Source organism: Scyliorhinus torazame, chromosome 14 (assembly GCF_047496885.1).
Source record: "Scyliorhinus torazame isolate Kashiwa2021f chromosome 14, sScyTor2.1, whole genome shotgun sequence".
Lineage (NCBI taxonomy): Eukaryota > Metazoa > Chordata > Chondrichthyes > Carcharhiniformes > Scyliorhinidae > Scyliorhinus > Scyliorhinus torazame.
In genome coordinates, this window is record NC_092720.1 from 189,273,851 (window position 1) to 189,289,653 (window position 15,803).

At 51.8% G+C, this 15,803-nt stretch overlaps 1 protein-coding gene across 1 annotated transcript in view; it reads right to left on the reverse strand.

Moving 5' to 3' along the window:
• Positions 1-5,660: 5,660 nt before the first annotated feature.
• Positions 5,661-15,803, reverse strand: part of LOC140390300 (gamma-aminobutyric acid type B receptor subunit 1-like) — a 138,667-nt gene continuing 128,524 nt past the window's right edge. The window contains exons 17-19 of the mRNA XM_072475343.1: positions 14,548-14,676; positions 11,124-11,267; positions 5,661-8,560 (exon numbers count right to left, since the gene is read on the reverse strand). Coding sequence (XP_072331444.1) covers positions 8,309-8,560; positions 11,124-11,267; positions 14,548-14,676 — 525 coding nt within the window. The 3' untranslated portion in view covers positions 5,661-8,308. The remainder of the gene's footprint in view (positions 8,561-11,123; positions 11,268-14,547; positions 14,677-15,803) is intronic.

A 15,803-nucleotide genomic window follows, 5' to 3' on the forward strand; every position in this document is an offset into this window, starting at 1 on the left:
GGTGTCCCTCATGGATTTATCCTTGCCTCCTCCTATTTCTCAGTCCATATGACACCTCTTGGGCACATCATTGGCGAGCATACTGTTATTTTTCACATGTGTGCTGTTGACAGTCAGGAGAGGTACTGGCTCAGTGGCAATATCACTGGGCTAATAATCCAGAGGCCAGGCTAATGTCCTGGGGATGGGTTTAAGTCCCCGAACTGCTGGTTGAGCATTTCACCCGGTATGTTTCCCTCTGTACATTGCTTCCATTCAAATAATCATCTAATGACTTGATTAAACCTGTCTCCACCAGACATCCAGGTAATACATTCCAGACCCCAACCACTCATAGAATCATAGACTTTTACAGCACAGGAAGAGGTCATTCGGTCCATCGTGTTTGCACCAGCTCCCGAAAGAGCAACCTCCCTAGTCCCACTCCACAGCCCTATCTCCATAGCCCTCTGAATTCATCACTTTCAAATAGATATCCCGCTCTCTTTTGAAACCTCCTATGGAATCCGCCTCCACCGCTCTCCCAGACAGCGCATTCCAAACCCCAACAACTCTCGGAGTAAAGACGGTTTTCCTCACCCCACTCCTCGCTCTCTTGCTGACCATCTTGAAATTGTGACCCCCCCAACACGTGGAAACAGAGTATCCATCTTTACCCTGTCAAAATCGTTCAGAATTTTGAACACCTCAATAAGGTCGCCGCTTAATCTACTCTGCCCCAAGGAGAACAAGCCCAGTTCCTCCAATCTTCCCTTGTATCTAAAATTCCTCATTCCTGGTATCATTCCAGTCAATTTCCTCTGCACTCTCATCCTTCCTTAAATAAGGTGCCCGGAACTGAATGGGCTGGTTTCTCCGTTCCTGAGACTAAGTGTCGACTCCGTGGCGGAATTCGTGGACTTTCACGACCAGCAAAACTGGCGCCGCACCTGGACCGATTCAGCGACTGTGGAGCGGATGGCACCAGCACCACGAAGAACTTAATTGACTCCAATAAAAAACGGTGCGGGATTCGCCGGGTTCTTGATTGACACTCGGGAGGCTGACAAGCCCCAGCCGCACATAGACATTACAATCCATACACACTCATCCCAGCCAACAAGATGGCACTGGTTGTGCTGGAGCGTTCTCATACAGCTGATGGGTTGCCTGGGGCCAGAGGGTGCCCTGGGGGATGGCCTGGGAGGACACCTATATGACCCGTGTCACTAGGTTCAAACTGGGCTGTTAGCGGTGTGCGCAGCTGCATGGCTGCCTTTCTGGCTGCGGCAATGGTGGTTCCATGCCCGTCCACCCCGACCCCACAGCCCACCACCTGGCCATCCCCACTACACCCCACCCCCCACCGGGCCTGGCAGAAGCCTCAAGGCCAGCGGCACAGCTGTCAGCAAACTATGGCCATGTTGGACACTTTCCGTACCCCCTCTCTCTCCCTCAGCAGCCACGATGCCGGTTTCACGATTTTTAAAAGCACAAGTGAATTGCGGCGTCAGGAACTCGGCCCATCGGAGGCCGACCCTGGAGAATACCGGGTCAGGCCCGCTAATGATACGCCAACTGCGTTTACTGTACGTGCGTTCCGGACCGCATTGACGCCACTGCTGAGGTGACGGGACAATTGCGATTTGGCGTCAAATCAGCACCCGCCACGATTCTGGCATGGGAACCTTTTCTCTGCCCAATCGCGTTTTCCGATTTTGGTGTCAGTCAATGGAGAATCCCACCCAATACTCCAAATGTGGCCTGACCAATGATTTATAGAGATGTAGCATCAATTCCTTGCTTTTATACTCTATGCCTCTATTTAAAAACCTTTTTGGTTTCTTGATAAATTCTCTCTCCTCCATTTTCTCACTCTCCCTCCCTCTGCAGCGGTTCCTCTTCTTTTGCTTTTCCTTCCTTGTCTTCCGTTCCCTCTTTCCTTCCTTCGTTCCCAAGCCTCTGACGCTGATTCCTTGTGTATCTCTTTTTAAAATAAATTTAGAGTACTCAATTCATTTTTTTTTTCCAATTAAGGGGGCAATTTAGCGTGGCCAATCCGCCTAACCTGCACATCTTTGGGTTGTGGGGGCCAAACCCACGCAGGCACGCGGAGAATGTGCAAACTCCACACGGACAGTGACCCAGGGCCGGGATCGAACCTGGGACCTCAGCGCCGTGAGGCATCAGGGCTAACCAACTGCGCCACCGTGCTGCCTCTTCCTTGTGTATCTCTGTAGGTCAGTGGGTCAATCTGCAGCTGCTGGGCCAGCAAGGGTTCGGGGGTGGTGGGGGGGCGAAGGGTTGTGGGGAGCGGGCACACAGGGCTCCTGGGTGGGACTGCAGTGCCAGAGGAAGCTGAACCCCACCCCTCCCCTGGGACTGGGCAGCTTCCAATAACAGAACCGAGAGCTGCTTGAGTTCCCAGGAATCACCCCACTGCTCACTTTAAAAGGCAATGGTGACTTTTTTGTTGTTGTTGAATTAATTTGAACTAAATCATTGGCAGTTTAGCTCAGTTGATTGGGCATCTGGTTTGTGATGTAGAGTAAGTACAACAGTGTGGATTCAATTCCCATTCCGGCTGAGGGTATCCAAGAAAACTGCACCTTCTGTTTTTTAATAAATATTTTTATTGGCATTTTGCATTTAAAAACAGAACTTTGCAGAAAAAAATACAGGAACAACAGTTGTAATAATCAACACAATAGTAACGACAACACAAGTCCCAAGGTGTCACCGTGTCTGTGACAGAGGTCCCAGTTCTATCCTACGTTATTTACATTAGTGTTCGTGTGTATTACAGTTTTTTGAAGGGTTCTTCCTGGGATGCTTGCCGCTTAGTGGCAAGAGTCACACCCAGATTTACCCACACATTAAATAATTTTTCTCTAAGTGTATGTGGTGTGAAAGATTTTTCTCACATCACATTTGCTTCTTTTTGCAAATCGCTTTAAACCTGTGCCCTCTCGTTCTTGACCCTTCACCTCATTTGCGGATTGTCTTTGTTTTTCTGGTGGGGGGGGGGGAGGAATGTCCTGCTCCCCCCCTTGAGTTCTCGAGGGAGTTCAGGCCAGTCTGTCTTCCCAGTTTGGCCCGTGTGGGAGAGGCTTATGTCCCCTCCTGTAAGTGGCTCTCCTCCCCGTTGCTTCTCTGCCGTTTGTGGGCTCCCTTTCACCCAGGTGGTGCTCCCTGCCCGTCCTCCTTTCTACTCCTCCTACCTATGCCCCCTCCCCACCTTCCCTAGCTGTTACCCCTCCTTCCTCCTAGATAGCTGTTGGTTGCGAACAGGTTTGTGAACTTTTTCCACGTGCCGTGGAATCTCTCCTCGGATCCTCTTATCGCAAACGTTATTTCTCTAGTCTCAGAAACCTGGCCAAATCAGAGAGCCATTCGAGGCCGTGGGTGGCGCTGCTGACTTCCAGCCTAGCAGAAGTCTCCGCCTGGCGGTCAATGAAGCGAAGGCCAGGGCATCTGACCCCTTCCTGTCCAGAGCTCTAGACGCTCTGACACCCTGAGGAACGCCACAGACAGGCACAGCTCCATCTCGACCCGCACCACCCTGGACATAGGGAGTTCCGGACGGCCTTTTTCGAGACTGAATCTGGGGCAGGACCAGAACATGTGGGTGTGGTTGGCCTGGCACCCCCCCCCCCCCCGACACCGTTCACACTTACCCTCCACCTTCTCAACCTTGCCCCTCGCCTGAGGTGTGGTGATCCTCAGGTTAAATCACCACCAGTCAGCTCTCCCCCTCAAAGGGGCCAGCAGCCTATGGTCAACTGGGACTGTGGCAGCTTTACTTTACATTGCAAGTGCAGCAAGCAGTTAGGAAGGCTTGGCAAATGCAAATGACCTTCATTGCAAGAGGACTTGGCTACAGGAGCAGGGATGTCTCACTGCAGCTGTGCAGGGTCTTGATGGGGCCACAGCTGGAGTAGTGTGTGGTTTGGTCTCCCTATAACCCAAGAAAAGATATACTTGCCTTCGTGGGTGGGAAGCCAAGTTTCGCCAGACTGACTCCTGGGATGACCGGATTGCCGTATGACTTTTCCTGTATTTACTGGTGTTCAGAATTAGAGGTGATCTAATCGGAACATATAAAATTCTGATAGGGCTGGACAGACTGGATGCCGGGAGGACGTTTTTCCCTGGTTGGGGAGTCTAGAACCCGGGGACACAGTCTCAGGGTACGGTGTGGGCCATTCAGGACTGAGGTGAGGAGACATTTCTTCACTCAGACGGTGGTGAATCTGTTCTACATCTGTGAATCTAGAAGGCTATGGTGGCCAAGTCACTGAATAAATTTCTAGACTCTAAAGGATTCAAGTAAGAAGTCTTGCAACACCAGGTTAAAGTCCAACAGGTTTGTTTCAAATCACGAGCTTTCGGAGCGCTGCTCCTTCCTTCACCTGAGGAAGGAGCAGTGCTCCGAAAGCTAGTGATTTGAAACAAACCTGTTGGACTTGAACCTGGTGTTGCAAGACTTCTTACTATGCTCACCCCAGTCCAACTCCGGCATCGCCACATCAAAGGATTTAAGGGGTTTGGGTTGAACGTGGGCGTATGGCGTTGAGATAGAGCATCAACCATGATCATGTTGCATGGCGGTGCAGACTCGAAGGGCTGATTGGCCTCCTCCTGCTCCTATTTTCCATGTTTCCATATGATTCAAGAGGACAGACGGGGCCCTTGGTTTAGCAAATAGACAGTGCCAACAATCGTCAGTACTGCAGTGGAGTGCCGGCCTTTGATTTTGAACTCCTGCCCTTGGACGTCTGTCCTGAAGAGCAGAGGAGACTGAGGGGGGGATATGATTGAGATGTACAAAATTATGAGGGGCATGGATAGAGTGGAGGGTAATAAACATCCCCCCAGGTGCAGGGATCAATGACCAGTGGACATAGATTTAAGGAAAGGGGCAGGAGGTTTCGAGCGGGTGTGAGGAAACCCTTTGTTACTCAGGAAGTGGTGGGAGTCTGGAACTCGCTGCCTGAAAGGGTGGTGGAGGCAGAGACCCTGATAACATTTAAGAAGCATTTAGATGTGCACTTGTGATGCCAAAGCTTACAAGGCGATGGGCCAAGTGCTAAAAAATGCGATTAGAATAGTTAGGTGCTTGTTTTAAAAAAATAATTAAAATAAAATTTTCAATTAAGGGGCAATGTAGCGTGGCCAATCCACCTAACTTGCACATCTTTGGGTTGTGGGGGTGAGACCCACGCAGACACGGGGAGAATGTGCAAACTCCACACGGACAGTGACTTGGGGCCGGGATCAAACCCGGGTCCTCGACACCGTAAGGCAGTGGTGCTAACCACTGCACCACCATGCTGCCCTAAAGGTGATTTTTCAAAGAAAATTTAATTTAGCATGGGAATCCACCTACCCTGCACATCTTTGGGTTGTGGGCATGAGATCCATGCAGATAGATGGATGTTTTTGACCGGCGCAGAAGGGATGGGCCGAAGATCCTTTTCTCTGCTGTCGGCTGCTACTACTCTATGCAGTGCAATTTCACCGGAACGACTTTCCGCTGTCTTTCTAATGCCACCAATGCATCAGGGCCAGAGCACCTCATGCAACTTATTACTCTAGCTCACGATTCAGACCCTTGCACCAGAATAGGTGCTATTATAGTCTGTGTGGAACCGCAGCAACAACCACAAGGCGCTGTAACAGAATGTACAGAAGCATTTTATTAGAAATTCAAGTCCTTTCCGGTTACAGTCAGTGTGGGTGTCAAAACCAACCATGCATCTCGGATGTCGAATCCTATATCGATTGGTGGAATGTACATCGCAAATGATCACCATTCACTTTTCCAATATAACAGGACAACATGGCTCCAATCCACTACGGCACTCTAAAGTAGCAGTTTGCACAATCAGACACAGCAAGGGTCAAGAAGCGAACGTAACTCTCTCTTTCGGAAGAATACAGACGGGGTGGCCACAACTGTCTAAAATAAAAATGTGTGGGGTAAGGACGGGTGGCGTTACCCAACACGGTGGGAGGACAGGACTGTGGTGGTCGCAGCTCCCGATTCTTTGTTCGATTAGCTCACATTGCAATTGAACTTGGGGACGGGCGCAGAAGAACAGGCGGAATCGCTTTTGATGGCCTTAGACGAACAAGAGGTGACCTCATTGAGACATATCGGATTCTCAGGGGGCTTGGCAGGTTAGGTGCTGAGAGGTTATTTTCCCTTGCGGGAGTCTAGGACCAGAGGGCGTAATCTCAGAGTAACGGGACCACCCATTTAAGACAGATGAGGAGGAATTTCTTCTCTGAGGATTGTGAATCTGTGGAATTCTTTACCGCAGAGAGTTTTAGAGGCTGGGTCATTAAGTAGGTTCAAGACGGAGATAGACAGATTTTTAATCAGCAAGGGTTATGGAGGTAAGGCAGGAAAGTGGAGTTGAGGATTATATCATATCAGCCATGATCTCATTGAATGGTGGAGCAGACACGATGGGCCGAGTGGCCGTACTCCCCAGGCTGACATTCAGCGCTGGTGCAGCCGAGGCAACTGAAGATCAGACCTAAAACAGAAAGTGCCCAGCAGATCTGGCAGCAACTGTGGAGAGGGAATCAGAGTTAATGTGTCGAGTCCAATGTGACTCTCCTTCAGAACATGTCAGACAGGGCGTGCGAAGGTGGTGGTTGGTTGGGGGGGGGGGGGGGCGTTGCAACGCCGTCTGTCTTACACCCTGGCTACACTTCAATTTCCGCCCAGTCGCCAGCCGGGAACTGATGAGCAGGGTCCGAATACTGCCGCCACACTGGCTGAGACTCTGGGTCTGGTCTATTAAAAACCCCTGCAGGGCCCCAGTGAAACCCTGCATACGTTCTGTTTTGAAGGTTAATTGCAATGAAGTTTGGAACCGTGTCTTCCACGGCTCGCGTGTGTCGATCTCCTGCAAGACAAAGTATCCCCCGCCCCCCCCCCTCTTCCACTTCACCTCCAGTCTTCTCAGGTTAAAGAGAGAAGCTGGGGCTGAATTTGGATTAGGACCAACAACAATCAAACGGGTTTGAAGAGGGCCGATGTGATGGGAGACGTTCAGAATCACGACGGGGGTTGGACAGAGTAGTCAGGGAGAGACTGTTCCCGCTCGCAAAAGGATCGAGAACGAGAGGGCACAGGTTTAAAGTGATTTACAAAGGGGGCAAATGTTATGTGAGAAAAAACGTTTCCACACAGCGAGTGGGTCAGCTCTGGAATGCACTGCCCGGATGTGTGGTGGAGGCAGGTTCAATCGAGGCATTCCAGAGGGTGTTAAATGTTTATTTGTATGGAAACGATGGGCAGGGGTAAGGGGGCGGTGGGAAGGCAGGGGAATGGCACTAGACATGAGGCTCATTTGGAGAGCCGGTGCAGACACGAGGGGCCGAATGGCCCCCTTCTGCGCTGTAATAATTCTGCCATTCCCTCTAATTTAACAGCCAGGGATCGACAAACGTCACCAGAGCTGGGGATTCTGGAGTTAGGCCTTCGAAAGGGTAGCGAGGGGGTTATGTCGACTTCAAAAAAAGACTCCCCCTGTCTGCAACGAGAATTATTTACCACATGGGTTCTGGGGGAACCACCTCCTAGAATTGAAGTCGGGACAAGAATCCCAATTCATGGAGCGAAGGGTTATAATCAAGCTGGAATGGTTTTCTGGTTTAGTCTCCTGTTTGTCGCGGGTTAGTTACCTTGTAAACGCAGTGTTTAAAACTTACTCTCTTGTGGGGATGTGGGTGGCGTGGATAGGCCAGCATTTTTAATGCCCATTCCAAACTGCCCCCTTGAGAAGGTGGCGGCGAGTTGCCTTCTTTAACCGCTGCAGTCCCTGTGGTGTAGGTAACAACCACAGAGCTGTCAGGGAGGGGGTTCCACCATTTTGACCCAACGGCAGTGAAGGAACGGCTGATATATTTCCAAATCAGTGTAAGATGGTTGCCCTTTCGAACTAAACACAAAAGGATTTTAAAAGGACAGGTTTGCACTCACAATAAACATAGGCATCAGAGGGAATCCTGCAGCTTTATGGTCTGAAGAACTCAATACTTGGGGCTTAGAAAAGGATTGTGTTTCCATGGCAACCACGCTCGGGGTTTTGGTTGGTGTTTCTGCTCCGTTTCTAAGCGGGGGGGGGGGGGAATTGAGTTAGAGTGGGGTTTATCCATTCGTGTGACCAGTCGGGCAGAACACAGAGGCCATTCTCTGTGGGTCCTCTTCTCATCGCCCTGTGTGCGCTCAGTTGAAGGATGTGGACGTTGGTCCAGAGGACCTGCGGTCATCTGAGCCCCTGCTCGGGCCGACCCTCGACCCCCTCGACCGTCACTTGTAGAGCAGGTGGATCCTGCTGCCGTCGCAGTTGTTCCGGCCCAGCTTGTCCGTCTGCTCGGCCGAGACCAGGCACTTCACCAGGGGCAGGTTGGGCTGGTAGAGGGAGGAGACGGTGCCCGCGGAGGAGTTGCCGAAGTGGTTGTTCGTGTAGTTCTCCTTAGGGGTGTTGGACGGGCGCCTCCGGGAGCGCAGCTGCTGTCGCTCGTAGAGCTGTTGGCGGAGCTCGGAGATGCGCTCTTCTTTCTGCGAGGTGACAAATAGAACAGGTCAAGCGTGGGAGTGAGAACAAGAACAAAGAAAAGTACAGCACAGGAACAGGCCCTTCGGCCCTCCAAGCCTGTGTCGACTGTGCTGTCCGACTAAACTACAATCTTCTACACTTCCTGGGTCCGTATCCCTTTATTCCCATCCTATTCATATATTTGCCAAGATGCCCCTTAAACGTCACTAATGTCCGTGCTTCCACCACCTCCTTTGGCAGCAAGTTCCAGGCACCCGCTACCCTCTGTGTAAAAAACTTGCCTCGTACATCTCCTCTAAACCTTGCCCCTCGCACCTTAAACCTATGCCCCCTAGTAATTGACCCCTCTACCCTGGGGAAAAGCCTCTGACTATCCACTCTGTCTATGCCCCTCATAATTTTGTAGACCTCTATCAGGTCACCCCTCAACCTCCGTCGTTCCAGTGAGAACAAACCGAGTTTATTCAACTGCTCCTCATAGCTAATGCCCTCCATACCAGGCAACATCCTGGTAAATCTCTTCTGCACCCTCTCTAAAGCCTCCACATCCTTCTGGTAGTGTGGCGACCAGAATTGAACACTATACTCCAAGTGTGGCCTAACTAAGGTTCTATACAGCTGCAACATGACTTGCCAATTCTTATACTCAATGCCCCGGCCAATGAAGGCAAGCATGACGTATGCCTTCTTGACTACCTTCTCCACCGGTGTTGCCCCTTTCAGTGACCTGTGGACCTGTACACCTAGATCTCTCTGACTGTCAATACTCTTGAGGGTTGGCAGAGCGGGGTGGGGGAGGGGATACCCTCGAGTGGAGTGAGTGCCTTCAGGAAACCTCGGGCCCCATTATTCTTCCCTAATGAAAGCGGGGCAGGGATTCCTCTTGGACAGATTCCTCTTCAAGGGGCAGTGACCCGTCATACACTCCCCATCCTCCGAATAATGGGTTCTCTTAAAGGCAACAGCGTTGAATCGAGAACAGGTTGTAATACCTGGGTACGGGCGATACTACCCAAGGGCAATTTTTACCCTGAACTTGCCCTCACCACCAGGAGTCCCCATCTCCCCAAAACACCAGGAGCGAGGGTATTCGCCTCAACATCGTTAAACCCGGGATAGGGGATAAAATAAAAACCCAATCAGATGTTTCTTTTTTAGTTTTCTCTGCACCAACAAGATAAAATGTAACCCAATGATTTGCTTTGGTGAAAATATTCAGTTAATTTGGATTAAGGGGCTGGTTTAGCACAGTGGCCGAAACAGCTGGCTTGTAATGCAGAACAATGCCAGTAGCGCGGGTTCAATTCCCGTACCGGCCTCCCCGAACAGGCGGCGGAATGTGGCGACTAGGGGCTTTTCACAGTAACTTCATTGAAGCCGACTTGTGACAATAAGCGATTATTATTATTACATTGTTGAGTTATTTCTGCCTCCTCAGTAATGGGCAGATCGGATGCTACGAAGGTCCACGGACATAAGAGATAGGAGCAGAAGTAGGCCATTCGACCCCACGAGCCTGCCCTGCCTTTCCTGATCTGTTTCGAATTCCACATTCCTCATCTATCCGCGATAGTCTTTGATTTCCTTGCCCAAAAGGAATCTACCTACCTCTGCCCCTTAAAATATTCAGTGAATATTCAGCCTCTACTGCCTTCTGAGGCAGAGAGTTCCAAACTTGCACAATCCTGAGGGAAAAAAAATTCTCATCTCTGTGCAGAAAATGGCGACCCCCTCATTTTAAAACAGTGCCCCCTGGTTCTGGGCTCAGCCACAGGAGAAAACATCCTTTCCACGTCCACCTTGTCGAGACCGCTCATGGGATTGACAGTCATAGATGCATAGAATCCCTACAGTGCAGACGGAGGCCATTCAGCTCACTGAGTCTGCACCGACCCTCTTAAAGAGCCCCCTACCCAGGCCCACTCCTCCATCCTATCCCCGCATCCCCACCTAACCTGCACAACTTTGGAAACCGGAGCACCCGGAGGAAACCCATCCAGACACGGGGAGAACGTGCAAACTCCACACAGACAGTCACCCCAAGGCCGGAATTGAACCCAGGTCCCAGGTGCTGTGAGGCAGCCATGCTAGCCACTTTGCCACCATACCGCCTTTAAGGAAACAAGGGGAGATGCCGCGGGTTGAGAATTATCCTTCTAACCGTGGCGGTTGGATTTTGGTGCTGGAGTGACTATTCAGCCCCTCTCCCACGTTGTGTCATTGTATTAGACCACGGATTGTCTGCCTCTCAGCTCCACCTCTTTGGACAGTAGAAATCTGAAGGAACATTCTCTCCCCCTCCCCAGCCACCGCCTCCCAAATGGCTATTGAGGCTGGTGAGTCAATGAAAATGTAAAACCGGCTAGATTTCTGTTCAGTGAGCATGTCAAGCGATGCAGGGCTGAAGATTCGGATAGAAATTAGCCACCGTCTAATTGAAAGGGGGAGCAGGCTGGAAGAGGGGATGAATGGCCTTCTCCTGTGTCCAATGTTTCCGTGAAGCAACAACGCACTTGGCCTCGCCTCCCCCCCACCCCGAGCGCCCACTGGACACGCACAACTAACCTCGGCGATGATCTTCTCCAGCTCCCTGTTTTCCTTCTCAAGTTGTCGGGATTTCTCCTCGTCGTTGTTGTTGGTCGAGGAGCCGGTCTTCATGGTGTCCTGCTGCTCCGACTGCCACTCTCCTCGCGTTATCAACCTCCGCATCTGTCAACAGAGACACGGGCGCACATCTTAGTGACCGCCTTGCAATCGTCTGCCCCAAAGGCGAGGGAAAGAACTCACAACTACAGAAGCCAGTATCATACAACATAAGGTAGAGGAGCAGATCAGGCCATTCGGCCCATCAGGTTTCCTCCGCCATTCGATCATGGCTGATATGTTTCTCATCCCTATTCTCCTGCCTTCTCCTCGTAACTTCTGATAACCTTATTAATCAAGAACTTAGCTTTCTATGTCTTAAAGACACTCAGTGATTTGGTCTCCACAGCCTTCTGCGGCAAAGAATTCCACAGATTCGCCACCCTCTGGCTGAAGAAATTCCTCCTCATCTCTGTTTTAAAGGTTTGTCCCTTAAGTCTGAGGCTGTGCCCTTGGATTCTAGTTTTTCCCACTAGTGGAAACATCCTCTCCACATCCACTCTATCCTGGCCTCTCAGTATCCTGTAAGTTTCAATAAGATCCCCCCTCATCCTTCTGAATAAACTCCATCGAGTACAGACCCAGAATCCTCAACCACTCCTCATATGACATGCCCTTCATTCCAGGGATCATTCTTGTGAACCTTCTCTGGACCCCCCCCTCCTTAGATACGGGAACCAAAACTGCTCACAATACTCCAAATGGGGTCTGGCAAGAGCATTGTTCAGCCTCAGCGGTATCTCCCTGCTCTTGTATTCTAGCCCTTTGAACCAAATGTTTTTTTTTAAACAAACAATTTTATTGAGGTATTTTTGGCATTGTAAACAGTAACAATATACATTAGTGTGCAAATATCAATTACAAAAACATAGTGCAAATAACAGTTCCTCTCTCGCAAATAGACCCGCCTATTCTCCCCCCTACTCTACACTATTCTACCCGTCGCCGGGCTCCAAGGAAGCAAAGGCCACAACGTCGGCCTCTATCCCCTCCTGGACTCCCGGCTCCCCCGACACCCCAAACATCGCCACCTCTGGACTCAACGCCACCCTTGTTTTCAGTACCCGGGACATGACGTCCGCAAATCCCTGCCAGTACCCCCTGAGCTTTGGGCACGCCCAGAACATATGGACATGGTTCGCTGGTCCTCCCGCACATCTAGCACACTTGTCGTCCACCCCAAAGAATTTACTCATCCGGGCCACCGTCATGTGGGCCCGGTGAACTACCTTGAACTGAATCAGGCCGAGCCTGGCACATGTTGCGGTTGCATTTACCCTCCTCAGAGCAGCTGCCCATATGCCTCCCTCCAACTCCCCACCAAGCTCCTCCTCCCACTTGAGTTCAGTTCCTCGGTCCCTGTGTCCTCCGCTCCCATAAGCTCCTTATAAATATACGAGACTCTCCCCTCTCCTCCCTCGCCCCTGGAAACTACCCTGTCCTGGATCCCCCTTGGTGGAAGGCTTGGAAAGGACGGGACCTGTCTACGTATAAAATCCCACACCTGCAAGTACCGAAAGTCATTTCCCCTTGCCAGCCCGAACCTCTCCTCCAGCGCCCTCATGCTCGCGAAGCTCCCTTCCAGGAACAAGTCGCTTTGAACCGAATGTTAACAATGCATTTGCCTTCCTAACTGCCGACTGAACCTGCACTTTAATCGTAAGAGAAAATTGAACAAGGACTCCCAAGTCCCTTTGTGCTTGATTCCCAAAGCCTTTCCCCATTTAGAATATAGCCTACGTCTCTATTCTTCCTGCCAAATAATAATAATAATCTTTATTGTCACAAGTAGGCATACATTAACACTGCAATGAAGGTACTGTGGAAATCCCCTAGTCGCCACATTCCGGCACCTGTTCGGGTTCGCAGAGGGAGAATTCAGAATATCCAATACACCTAACAGCACAACTTTCAGCCCCTGTCGGAGGAAACCGGAGAAAACCCACGCAGACACGGGGACAACGTGCAGACTCCGCACAGACAGTGACCCAAGCCGGGAATCGAACCTGGGACCCTGGAGCTGTGAAGCAACAGTGCTACCCACTATGCTACCGTGCCGCCCACAAGCTCACATTTTTCCACGTTGTATTCCATCTGTCACTTCTTTGCCCACTCTCCTGGCCTGCCCAAGTCCTTCTGCAGCCCCCCCTGCTTCCTCAATACTACCTGACCCTCTACAGTTCTTTGTTTCATCTGCAAACCTGGTGACAGTGCCCTCAGTTCACTTTTCCAAATGCTAAATGCATACCGTAAATAGCTGTGGTCCCAACACTGACTCCCGCAGAACAACACGGGCGGTGTCAGCAATGGTTCAGGGGGGGGGGGGGGGGTGCTAGAACCTTTTCCTCTCAGCCAGCTCGTTGTGGGTTCGGCATTCCAAATCCGAAGGCTGACGTTCCCGGAGAGAGTGCCGCGCTGGCAGAAGGGCCGTCTCTCGGGCGAGGCACCAAAGCCAAAGTGCCCTCTGCTCCTCTCGGGCGCATGCTAAATATCACGTGGCACCATCTCAGAAGGTCATTAGAAATAGGAGCAGTAGGGGGCAATTCGGCCCTTCGAGCCTGCTCCTCCATTCAACAAGATCATGGCTGATTGGTTTGTGGTCGTAACTCTGCTTTTCTGCCTGGCCTCCACCACCCCCCCCACCCAGAAGACCTCCCCCCGGCATCACGCCCACCCCCAGAACATTTGAGTCGTTTGTAGATCAAAAATCTTTTTAACTCAGCCTTGAATATATTCTTGGCCTGAACCTACCCTCACAAATAATTCCTGTCAGTTCAGCCCTTAACCTTCTCTTTTCTAAGGAAAAGAGCCCCGGCCTGTTCAGTTTCCCCACCCCTTACGACAGGAGCGAGAATCTCTCAATTCCGGGAGCGTTCCAGTAAATTCAACCTTCACATTCTCCAAAGGCCGCTGTATCCTTTTGTGATTCAGAGACCAGAGTGGCTCTCTGTCCTCCCAAGGGTGGGACTCTCCATCCCGTCTCGCTCGGCGGGATTTTTGGGGTGCCCTGGGGGTGGGGGCGAGTCGAGCTGTCTCGCTCCAACATGCAGATTTGCAAAAAGGCGATCCCTCCCATTGTGGGCGGGATTCACATCACGACGTCTCGCGAGAGGTCTCGCGAGGCGTTGCGAGCCTGGTAGATCCGGGACTCTCTGGCTTCTATCAGCCATGTTGCGTCGCGGCAAGCGGCTTTTCAGGCGCAAAATGGCCGCCCGATCACGCTCTCTGTCTTTGAATTACTGCTTGTGTCTTATAATTGTCGTCGAGGACCAGCGAGCACAACAGCGGTGCGTCCGTCACACTCCTGCCTCGTGTCCATCGGTGCAATGAGCGGGGCGTTACAAACCTTGGGCACAAACAGAACCACCAGGGTGATGTAGACGGAGAAGACGACCGCGAGGGAAGCAAAGGCAAAGGCCGCGTCCTGCTGACTGCTCACGATCATGGTGACTGGGGCAGTGATCATACAAAGCACCTGCAGCAGAGAGAGAGAGAGCGAGAGAGAGAGAAACTGGAATTAAGAAAATAAATCCCCAGAGCAGTGAAACAGAAAGAAAGACTTATATTTCTATTTTGATTTATGTTTACATTTTCGTCACCTCAGGGGGGGTCCCACAGCCTTTCACAGGCAATGAGGTAATGAAGTACGTTTACAGTACGATCACTGGCACACGCCAACGCACACTCTCCCTGTGTCCTATGTTTGCGTGGGTCTCACCCCCAAAACCCAAAGATATGAAGCATAGTTGTGTTGGCCACGCTAATTTGCCCCTTAATTGGAAAAAAATAAATTGGGTACTTATGATTCTATGAACACCCTCTGCAGGAGGGTTGGGGGAGCAGGTTGGGGGTGTGGGCAGGTTGGGGGTGTGGGCAGGTTGGGGGTGTGGGCAGGTTGGGGGTGTGGGCAGGTTGGGGGAGCAGGTTGGGGGAGTGGGCAGGTTGGGGGTGTGGGCAGGTTGGGGGTGTGGGCAGGTTGGGGGAGTGGGCAGGTTGGGGGTGTGGGCAGGTTGGGGGTGTGGGCAGGTTGAGGGTGTGGGCAGGTTGAGGGTGTGGGCAGGTTGGGGGTGTGGGCAGGTTGGGGGTGTGGGCAGGTTGGGGGTGTGGGCAGGTTGGGGGTGTGGGCAGGTTGGGGGTGTGGGCAGGTTGGGGGTGTGGGCAGGTTGGGGAAGTGGGCAGGTTGGGGGAGCAGGTTGGGGGTGTGGGCAGGTTGGGGGTGTGGGCAGGTTGGGGGTGTGGGCAGGTTGGGGGTGTGGGCAGGTTGGGGGTGTGGGCAGGTTGGGGGTGTGGGCAGGTTGGGGGTGTGGGCAGGTTGGGGGTGTGGGCAGGTTGGGGGTGTGGGCAGGTTGGGGATGTGTGCAGGTTGGGGGGGTGTGCAGGTTGGGGGTGTGGGCAGGTTGGGGGTGTGGGCAGGTTGAAATCGCGTAGATGGGGAGGGATACAAAACACAGTTGGATAACAGCTTTTAGAAGAGATCTGGATAACTACTTGACCGAGTAACACCTGCAAGGCCGTGAGGGTAGAAGGGAGGAATGGGATTCATTGAACAACACTTTCCCAGGGCTGACAGAGGCGCAATGGGCTGAATGGCCTCCTTCTGTG